General features: G+C 42.0%; 1 protein-coding gene across 1 annotated transcript; it reads right to left on the reverse strand.

Annotated features, from left to right (window-relative positions):
- Window positions 1-1034: 1034 nt before the first annotated feature.
- LOC139701605 (vomeronasal type-1 receptor 90-like) lies at window positions 1035-1859 on the reverse strand. The gene has a single exon (XM_071600754.1). The coding sequence runs from the start codon at window positions 1857-1859 to the stop codon at window positions 1035-1037; it is 825 nt and encodes a 274-aa protein (XP_071456855.1).
- Window positions 1860-10952: the final 9093 nt, after the last annotated feature.

Raw genomic sequence — 10952 nt, forward strand, 5'->3', positions numbered from 1 at the left:
TTAACTTAAGAAGCACCTTTTACTCTGAAGTTGGGATTGGGATCTTGGCCAACACCATCCTCTTTCTGTTCCACATCATCAAGTTCCTGTGTGACAAGAGGCTCAAGGACACGGACTGGATCATTGGTCTCTTGGCCCTAACCCACCTCCTGATCCTGCTCAACACAGAATCACTCTGGTGTGGATTTTATTTCCTCTGTATGTGGGATATCTGGATCATTCAGTGGATATATTTATGTTTCTTGAGAAGCCTCCACACTGATCTTTATTATTATTGTACTAATTTACATTCCCACAATAAATAAGCTTTTTTCCTCCACATCCTCACCAGCATTTAATTTTGCATTTTTGTGACTAACTCACTATTCAACTGGGGACCGGGGAACAGGTCACTGTCACGATGATTTGCATTTCCCCAATGAATAATGACATTGAATATTTAAAAACTACCTGCTGGCTCTCCTGATCCTTCACCCCTGGGTCCATCAGTTGGAAGAATTACTATTGCTAAGAATCCAACTCCATGCAAATCATCAACCATCCCCTATCAAAATCCCACCTATTTTTTTCCACAAAAGCAGAAAAAAATCCATCCTGATAGACATAGAAATTTCTTTCTTTCTTTTTTATTTAACAAAAAGGAAAAAAAAAAAAGATTTATTACTTTGCTAGTCAAAAAGTCTGGGGAACTCCCATCCCAAAGGCTGTCAACTTGGGGTTGACACCACGTAAAAATAAAATCCAGATATTGTGTCCACCTAAAACTAAAAAATAAATATATTTATTTTTTTAAATAAAATGAAATAAAATACCCCATTTCCTGTACTCCTTCAACACAGAGAGTACACGCACCAACCACTCCATGGTTCATTGGGACAAAGCTGGGTGGTGGCTCATGCAGGGGACTGATCCATCATGCAATGATTAAGCATTGACGATTCTTTCCCCACAAGCCTTTCAAAAAGGTGACACTGTTTTTCAGTACAGATGAAAACCAAAGGACTGATGGTTGCATAGCCATTGGCCACTATCATCTAGATACAGCAACAAACAGGGTCGTTTTTCCACATGGTTCTTAAGGAGGAGACAACACAGTCCAAAAGGTATATGAGTATGAAGAAACCCAGGAGAAGCAGGATGGTCCTAGTGGCCCTCTTTTCTGGGGAGGCTTTTGGAGACAGTCTGGTGGTGTGGAGGTGCTGGCACTGCCTTTTATGCCTACACAGGGGGATCACCATGTACCCACTGGAGAGGGCCATGAGCCCTGTAAGGACGATGTCCCAAAATGCACCCAGGGCGGTAAATAAATGCCTGAGGAAGTAGCTCCTGTGTAATATTGTGCAGGAGTCACTGAGAAACATTAGATTGGGTGACGTCCCATTGGAGTCATCAACCACAGAGATGGAGAAGTGGGCGCTGAAGGACATATAGAAGACCCACAGGAAGAGAAGGGACCTCATGCTGTCCTGTGGGGACTTAGGCTTGAACTTTGCCAAAGGGGAGCTTCTGGGGCTGAGGGTGATAGCCTGCAGGACACTCAGCAGGCAGGTGGCAGAAATGTACAGTCCCCTCATTAACCTGTACCAGTTGGTGACTGATTTGCATCTGATGTCACCCCAAAGTCCCTGTTGAGGTGACAAAGTGTCTGCAGCTAGGAACCCTATGGTGAGCAGCATCGGTAGGTGGGTCAGGGCCAAGAGACCGACGATCCAGTCTGTGCTCTTGAGCCTCTTGTCATAGAGGAACTTGATGACGCAGAACAGAAAGAGGAGGGTGTTGGCCACGATCCCAATTCCCACTTCAGAGTAAAAGGTGCTTCTTAGGTTAGCAACACCATTCAGCTCGGGGTGTTTTTCCATCTTTGGGGGCAAGGCTCATGGAGTACATGCCTTAGGAGAAAAGGAAGAAATTCATTATCATAAGTATTAAAATTCATCCATGTCAGCCAATACTGTTGCTACTAGGAAAATTTCTGGATACTCAATGTCCCTTTCTCCCACCAATATGTAAATTTCCATAGCAGCCTCTGGAAGCCATTCCTCCTCTCTTTTCCCTTCATTGTGCAACCATACCTGGATTCTATTTGATGCAAATTACTGAACTTTCCTTTAGAGATTAAAAAATGACCATATATCCTAGAAATCGTTCCTTGGGATTACCTTGAGTTTTTCATGGGGATATCTTGCTGCAAGCGAGATTTCTTGTTCTGTTTCTATCCATCCTCATCCAGGAATATGGCATGTACACTAAACTGTACAATATTTGGTAAATTAAAATCATATATGTTGCATTGGGAAGAAGATCCTCCAAAGCAAAAAGAGTCAGTCTCTTGGACGACCCAAATTCACATTAGCTTTCTGTTGCCTTCATTCTGGTTGGTTTAGGAACACAGGTGATTTTCTTAGCACATTCTCCCAGAAAATACGAAGAATTGCACACTTTGAAGTCAGATGCCTTGAAAGGATCAATAAGATCTGCCATTTAAAGGGTGAGTATCTGACCTTGAGAAGCCGAGGAGCCTGAGTTCCTGTCACCTGTAAACGGCAGCCGGACTCATTGTGTGATTCCTGGAGATTGAGTGACTGCAAGTGTGCAAATCTGGGAGGGCTTCCTGCCACCAGTGGTCCCTGTGGAATGGCTCTGTTTTTCACAATGGACGCTCATCCGTGTCACTTGGTAGACTTCACAGAATTCTGTTAATATTGGATCACTTCTATCACCCACTCAGAGAGGCTGAAAAATTACCAGAATATTTGAGTCTGTTGACAATCTCTGTCCAGAGACAGGTGATGGAATTATAGGACTATTTGCATCCCACTATACAGCTGCATAACTTTAATATTTTTCTTATCAGAAATTGGCCTATGTGAGCCAAGTCCAGTTATTAAATATTAAGCAAGAACACACTTGGATATTTTTTTTTCTAGTTCAATATATGGAATCTCTGTGGTCCACAGAACCATAATTCACACGGTTTCAGGTTCACTGCATTTTAAGGTAATAATTAAGAATAAGGATCCAACCTAACCTGGAAGTCTGAGTCCTCTCAGAGTCCAGGGTTTCCTCCTTTCCAGAGAGAATGGGCATTTCTCTGGACTCAAGAGGTCCATGTATAAAATTGATACTGGATTTTTTTTCTTGCAATGCTGAGGATCAAGTCTGGGACCACATACCTGGCAGGTAAGTTCTCTACCACTGAGCCCCACCCCACCTCGTATTCTAGAACATTTTGTATTGACTTACTGGCAGAGTATTTTCCTGGACAACACACGTATTTCCTTTCATCCAAGCCTCTCCCATATGTAATGACTGAGATTTAATGTGTGTTTTCATGTTCGGAACCACACTATCCCCTGAAAAGCAAAGTCTTAAGGTTAAAGCAGCTCATGATCTTATACCTGCGAATGGTAGATACTAAGGAATCCCCACAAGCTCATGAGGCTCGGACAGAAGGGTCTCGAGTTCAGGGCCAGACTCAGCAACTGAGTCCTTATGCAACTGAGCAAGAACCTGCCTCTCAATAAAATATAAGAAGGGCTGAGAATGTAGTTCAGAGTTTAAGCATCTCTAGGCTCAATCCCTGATATAATAATAATAATAATATTAATAGTTTCAAAGAGCATACCTTGGTTTCTCATGGTGCTGTAGTTAACCCTCCCCACATGGCCTTCTGGATGCTAAGGAAAAGAGGGACAAATGAGATCGGGGAGGGGTACTGGTCCTGCTTTATTTGGGTTTGGGACTGAGGGGAAATTGGGCAGAAAACTCTAATTTGTGGCACACACTTCTATTTTGGAAACTATGAAGAGCACTAGGGAGAAACAGCTTGCACATCAGGGAGGGCATGGACATCACCCACCAGGTGACCTGCTGTGGGCAGATCCTCTGAGAAATACACAAGCTTCATAGATGTGGAGCAGAAAAACCCAGAGAAGACTTGGGTATGTTAATGAGAACTACTATTGAAAAACCTACCTGAAAATAATCCATTGTTTTTGTAAATTGGAAGGATTAAATGACAGGTCAGAGTTCCCAATGGCAGTAAGACACTAACTGTATATTTCAAGTCTGTCTTGAGCAAAATAAGAAGAAAAAATTACTTTTCTAATATCCAGAAACTCCAAAGGAGCTTCATCATGAGACTGAACCATCATTATTGAGAGACCCACATGTACCTGCAGGAGAAGGTCTCCATGATTAACCAATTCATGACATGAGTCAAGTCCAAGATGCTTAAGGAAGATGAAAAGGAGATAAGTTTACATTTTCTCTGTAAATGCATTTGCATGAAAAGATGTACTTAAAAATCAAAACATGAGCAAAAAGACCTGCACAGGATGAGCTCCAACATCTCCAAGTCTTCTTTCTAATAATATTTATTAGAATCTCTTCAAATACATTCAAACTTAGGGAATTGGGAAGGAGAATAATGTAAATGAATAATGAAAAGAGAAAATATGAATGGCACTAGATATTCTTCCAACCAAAGTGTTGCATATTACATTCCAGGGTCTTTTGGAGCAGCAAAAGTTGTTCACCATCAGGTTCAATTATCTTTTTCATATTTTATGTAAAAGGACGTCAGAGTCACAGCCTTCTCCCTTGAAATTTGATAATGAGCAGAACATATGCTTTGGACGAGACACCATTGATTTTCAATTTAATTAAATGTAGGACCAGAAAGATTTTATGAAAATCTAAAAATAAATGCTTGTAGCCATGGTAGGCACTAATTTTCCCTCTCAAATGTAACAGAGGTTATAACTTCTGAAGGCTTCTTTCAGTGCATTTTACAGAGGACTATTGTCTGGTGGAGTTTAGTGGTCAGAGCTGGATGTCGCTTCTCAAGCAACCAGAAATTGCACTAATAGACCCAATTTTCCCCCTTCCCTTCTCCTCCCAGAAGCCCGTGCACCCACTCCCTACATCTGTGCAGCAGAGAGGCACCTACCTGGATGGATGGACTGGACGCAGGGCACTTGGTGCACCTGAGAACAGCCTGCCTAATTTTAAGGAAAGGGTGCTGTGAGCTCATCTCTCTGCAGCCTGTCATTTTAGCATCCTTAGTAAGGTGACAGGATCCCTTTGGGGAGCACAGGACTGTGGAGTCCCCAGAGGAACATTTCACTTGCCCTTGATTGGATCCCGTTGTGGATAACAGACATTTGGGGAGACGGGTGCTCCAATTTTCTCTTACATTCCCTTGACAAAAATTAGTTTGTGCTGACACAACTTTTCTCCATTGAATCCAAAGTTCAAATGAGCCCACAGCCATTCAATAGGATGTGATGCCTGAATGTGAGGAGAGCGAGAGTCCTGGTGTCCCCTGTGGCTCTGAAGGTCCCCTCACTGCAATGTCTGATGGTCTCCCTCTTTCCCACTCCATTCTCATGTGGATCACCTGGCTTCTTCATGTTACTGCTCAGGTACTTTGTGATTTTCATCCTGAAAATTTCAGGATTCAAGCTGTGGACCCCATGAAAGTGCACATGGAACAAAACAGAAAAACAGGCAGATCTGGAGGCCAGGGTTGAGGTCCGATGGCAGGGAGGTCGAACGGACAGGACGCTCAGGCAGAGTCTGAGCCTGACTCCTCCCTGCTGGGAACCTGAGTGATCAACCCTCATCCTCATGATTGGAGAAATTAAAGGCATGCTTTTTTTTCCTGAAAGGAACAATAAAAATCTGTTTTCATCCTAAGTAATTTATACAGAATTATATAAGGATTTATGAGATCTGGTATAAAACAGAAAATCATGACCTACAAGCCTTTGAAATGTAATGTTAGGATATTCATTGGGTGATTTCTATTCTTTTGATAAAGGAGCAATAAATTTTCCTCTTAGAACTTCCCTCATAGTGTCCCAGAGAGGCTGATATGTTGTGTCAATATTCTCATGTACCCCTAAGGATTTTTTAATTCATTTCTGATTTCTTCTGATATCCATTGGTCATTCCGTAGTATGTTATTTAGTCTCTATGTGTGAGAGTAATTTCAATTTTTATTTTATTGTTGATCTCTCTTTTTAAAAAATCATTTATTTATTTTTTAGGTGTAGATGGACAAAACACAATGCCTTTATTTTTATGTGTTGCTGAGGATCGGACCCGGGCCCCACCAGTGTTAGGCGAATACTCTACCGCTGAGCCACAATCCCAGCCCCTATTGTTGATTTCTTTTTTTTTTTTTAAATTAGTTTTTAGTAGTAGCTGGACACAATGAATTTATTTATTTATATGTGGTGCTGAGATTTGAACCCAAGGCCTCACACGTGCTAGGTGAGCACTCTACAGCTGAGCCCCAACCCCAGCCCTTTATTATTGATTTCTGAATTTATTCCACTAGGATGTGATAGAATGCAAGGTATTATCCCTATGGTTTGGTGTTTACTAAGAATTGTTTTGTGGCCTAAGATATGGTCCCTTTTAGAGAAGTGTCTGTGTTCTGCTGAGAAGAAAGTGTATTCCATCATTGATGCTTGAAATGCTCTGTATGTCTGTGAATTCCAAGTGACTGATTGGATCATGTAGTTCTGTAAGTTCTTTGTTGAGTTGATGTTTGGCAGATCTGTGCATCAGGAGAGTGGTGTGTGAATGTGACCCAGTATTATTCTGTTGTGACGGATATCATTGTTGAAGTGGAGAAGGGTTTGTTTGATGTATGCAGATGCTCCATTGTTTGGGGCATTAATGTTCAATATTTATGTTTTGTTGACGTCTAATTTTTCTCAGCCATCTGAAATGTTCTTCTGTGTCCCTTCTGATGAACGTTGGCTTGAAGTCCATTTCAACTGATATAAGGATGGACCCCCCTGCTTACTTACCTAGGAGACCCATGTAAGTAATGATTTTAGCTCATTTATATTCAAATTATCCTTGAGACGTGATTGTATTTCCAGTCATTTTGGTTTATTACTTGCTTTTAAGTTGAGTTGTTTTCTCCATTGATTTTTTTCTTCATTTAGTATAGTTCTTCCCCTTGCTGGTCTTGACTTACATTGTTCATTTCTTCTTCATGAAATATTTTATCGAGTATATTTTCTTCGACAGGCTTTCTCATTGTGAATTTTTTCAACTTTGTTTCTGATGAAAGGTTTTTATTTCATTGTCAATTCTGAGGTTTTATTTTTTGGGGTATAGTATTCTTGGTTGGCATTCATTTTCTTTCAGAACTCAGTATGTATTATTCCAAGAAATCCTAGTTTTCAGATTCTTGGTTGAAAAAAAATCAGCAGAGATCCAGATGGGTTTCCCTCAAAGTGTGTCCCATTATTTTCTCTGAAAAGCCTTTAAAATTCTATCCTTATTTTTATATTAGGCATTTTCATAATAATGAACCTTGGTTTGGGTCTGTTGTAATTTTGTATATTTGGGGTTCTGTATATCTCTTGTATTTGATTTTCTTTTTATTTATTTTTTTTATTCATTTTTATATGGTGCTGAGGATCAAACCCAGTGCCTCACAAGTGCAACACAAGCGCTCTACCACTGAGCCACAACCCCAGGCCCTCTTATATTTGATTTTCCATTTCATTCTTTAGGTTTGGGAAATTTTCTGATATTATTTCATTGAGAAACCATGGATTGTTTTGGTTTGTATCTCTAGGGCTTCATGTATCCCATTTCATCTTGATTTGGGTCTTTTCATGTTATCCCTTATTTCTTGGAAATTCTGTTCATGTCTGTTTACATCTTTTCTCCTTCAATTTCTTTCTTTTTTAAAAATATTTATTCTTAAGTTTTAGGGGGATACAATATTTTTATTTTACATTTATGTTTTGCTGAGGATGGAACCCAGTGCTTCGTGAATGCTAAGTGAGCGCTCTACCACTGAGCCACAACCACAGCCCCTCTCCTTCAATTTCAGGGTTATATATTTTGTCTTCTTTTCCTGAAACTCTGTCTTCCAAGAGATGCAGTCTGCTGGTGATGCTTTCCCATGAATTTTCAAGTTGGCTCACTGATCCCTTCATTTTGAGGATTTTGGACCGATTCTTCTTCAGCATGTCTACCTCTTTATTAATGTGATCCTTCACTTTTTTTATTTTCTGTGATTTTATTTCTTACGTCACATTTTATCTTACCATGAACCTTTCTAAATTCCATCTCTGACCCTTTGTCCACATGGTATCCATGGAGTCTGTTTTTGAGGTATTCTGTGCTGTTGGGGATGGTGTATTCCCTTGCAGGTTCATACTGTTTGCTGGTCTCCCCATCTCTCTGGATATATCAGAAGCCATAGGATTTCTACCTAATGAGCTCACAGCACCTCTGTGTTCCAGTACATCACAGACTGCGTGAGGGGAGCCCTGTGATGGCACCAATGTATATGGAAAATATACCACAGAGGGCTAGGTACACAGTTACTAGGTGATATCTACAGTGTCAGTTGTTGCAATGTCCAGGAAGCAGGTTAAGCCATCTCCATCAGTTAAAAAAAGTAAAATAATCCTGAATTAGGTTTGGCCTAGATAAAGACTAGAAATGAGGAGAAAGAAACAAGGATGTATATGTATCGGACTTCTTGAGTCACTTATTACACAAATAATATATAAAAAAAGAGAAGCAAAATAAAAAAATCGAAACAAAATAACAACAGCAAAAAAGTGAGAAATCTTGGTGAAATGTTAATGAATTAAGGAGTCCTTTCCACCGTGGTGGATAAGATAATCAGTGAACATGGGATTGTCCCTTCTTGGGTGATGGACATGGTGGGCTTGGGGCTGTGGCTGTTTGGTGAAGCAGCTGAATACATCCAGTGGACCTGGCCAGCCAGGTCCACTGGATGTATTCAACTTGTGGATTAGGGCTGGTTGATGGGCCTTGATGGCCATTTATGAAGCAGGGAACTAAGCAGGGCTGGGCAGGCCAGGTAGCAAAGTGGTGGCCAGGCCACCTGGGCGATGGGCTGGTGGCAAATCTCCAGGCCTAGTAGGAATATCAGCGGTTAATCTAGGGGACCTGGGTGGTAGGTGACTTGGATATGGATGGCCAAGGAGCTTGGTTGTGTGCTGGACTGATGCTAGATCTGGTGTTTACCATGGACTTGGGGAACTTGTGGGTGATGGACCAGGTGGGACAGGTGAGTGCTAGCAGCCTGTTGAGTATCAGAAACCCGGGAAGCTCTTGGACCTAGTGGGTTCTAAGGACCCAGGGAGCTTGGAGGGCTCTGGGGACTGGGCTGGTTCTGGGACTCAGCAGAGACCAGCCTGAGAGGGCCCCAGGAACTCAGATGGCACTGGACTGCCAGTCTCTGTGGCCCACTGGTCTGACTGCTGGCCTGGTTATTCTTTGTGAGTCACAGGACTCACAGGGTTGGGGAGAGTTGGGGTCTCTCTAGCATCTCCAACTTGTGTCCTTCTGGATAAAATGCTCTTAGTTTCTGATGTTCCATGGTTTGTCAGGCTAGTTAAGCCTTTGCTAGGCTCACATAGGTTTATGTGGACCTTGCTCTGGACTCACAGCACTGGGTTTCCAATCCCCATTTGTTACTTCACAGTCAGTCTCAATATGGCTTTTAGGTTGGCTGACCATGGGTGATTGATAAACTCAGGTGACTTCTTTTTAGAACCATTTATTGAGTCGATGAGTCTTTGATTCTCCAGGACAAACTGACCACCCACTCATGAGCCTTGGGGAGAAGCTGTATCCCACTGCTCCAATTCTGGGTCGCTGAGCTCGGGGACACGCTGCCTCACTCGAATCTGCAATCTTGTCCTACCATCAACCTTATTTATTTTTTCAAAGTACCAACTTTTCCTTGGGTCGATTTCTTATTTTTACACAGCACCTGGAGCACCCCCGGGACATCCTACATGCTAGGCACAGGCTGTGCCACCTAGTCCATCCCCAGCCCCTGCTGCTCAAGACTTGCAGTGTTTCTCCTGGGAAAACACTTGGCAGGTCCTAAACCTGCATTGTGCTGACATAATGTGGTGACATTAAAACCTTGGTATCCCATGGTTGGTTGAGGAAAAACCACCATTAGCTGGCCACTGTGTTGGACAGATTTACCTTTTTGGTCCTTTCATGGATAGAACTTTCCAGGTCCTTTTTTGTGGGTGCCACTGAATGTGTCTTCCCGTTTGTTGCTCAGTCTGTCTTTTAGCAACCACAAAAAATGTGCCACCTCCCTGGTTAGAGAACGTAAGGAAATCTCTGGGTGGGGGACACACTATGTCACAGCCTGGGTGAGCCCCACTCTGTGGACACCTGGGTTCTGGATGGCATTCTTCATTAAGGCCATAAACTCAATGTTCTGTATTTAGTTTTGCTAGATATTTAAATTGTCTTGAGTATGTAATTTTCTTTTTCAAAAGCTTCTTTGAATAGACAGAAGTATGTGTCACTTTCCGGTTCCTTCCTAATCCACGTCATAAAATAGAGAACATGGAGAGTTGTTCATCCTGTCTCATGTCACTGCTTTCAATGTATGTCCAGAGAGCCCCCTGGTCCCATCCGAGTGGCCCATGAAGGTTGATTTCTCTTTCTTCTTTCCCTGGATAGAGAGTCGCCTTCCTCACTCACAGTATGAGAAGATTTCTGATTCTTAGAGGAGATGTGTGTCCCCTCTCAGGAACCCATGGCCATCCAACAGGAGAGGCTGTACCTTGAAATGCATTTAGTGACACTAGCTATTCCTGGAGAATGAAAACAAATCGACTTTATTAAGAATTTTGTTTTGCTTCCTTTTCTCACAGCCAACATGGATACTTGAGTCTCTTTCTTAACTTGAAACAGAAGTGCAAATCTGAAGCTGGGTTTGCAAATCGTAGGAGACACAATACCCCAAACCACGTGGTCATGGTGAGAGTGGACCAGGGATGATGGTCTCACATTTTAGGGAGAGGACCCTCGGAGCCCTGGGGAACCCACGGGATGTGCCACTAACCACTGTCCCCAGAATAGAAGCATTGCAATATATGAAGTGTGTTTGCACTAATTTGAACATA

This window comes from Marmota flaviventris, chromosome 13 (assembly GCF_047511675.1).
Source record: "Marmota flaviventris isolate mMarFla1 chromosome 13, mMarFla1.hap1, whole genome shotgun sequence".
Taxonomy (NCBI): Eukaryota; Metazoa; Chordata; class Mammalia; order Rodentia; family Sciuridae; genus Marmota; species Marmota flaviventris.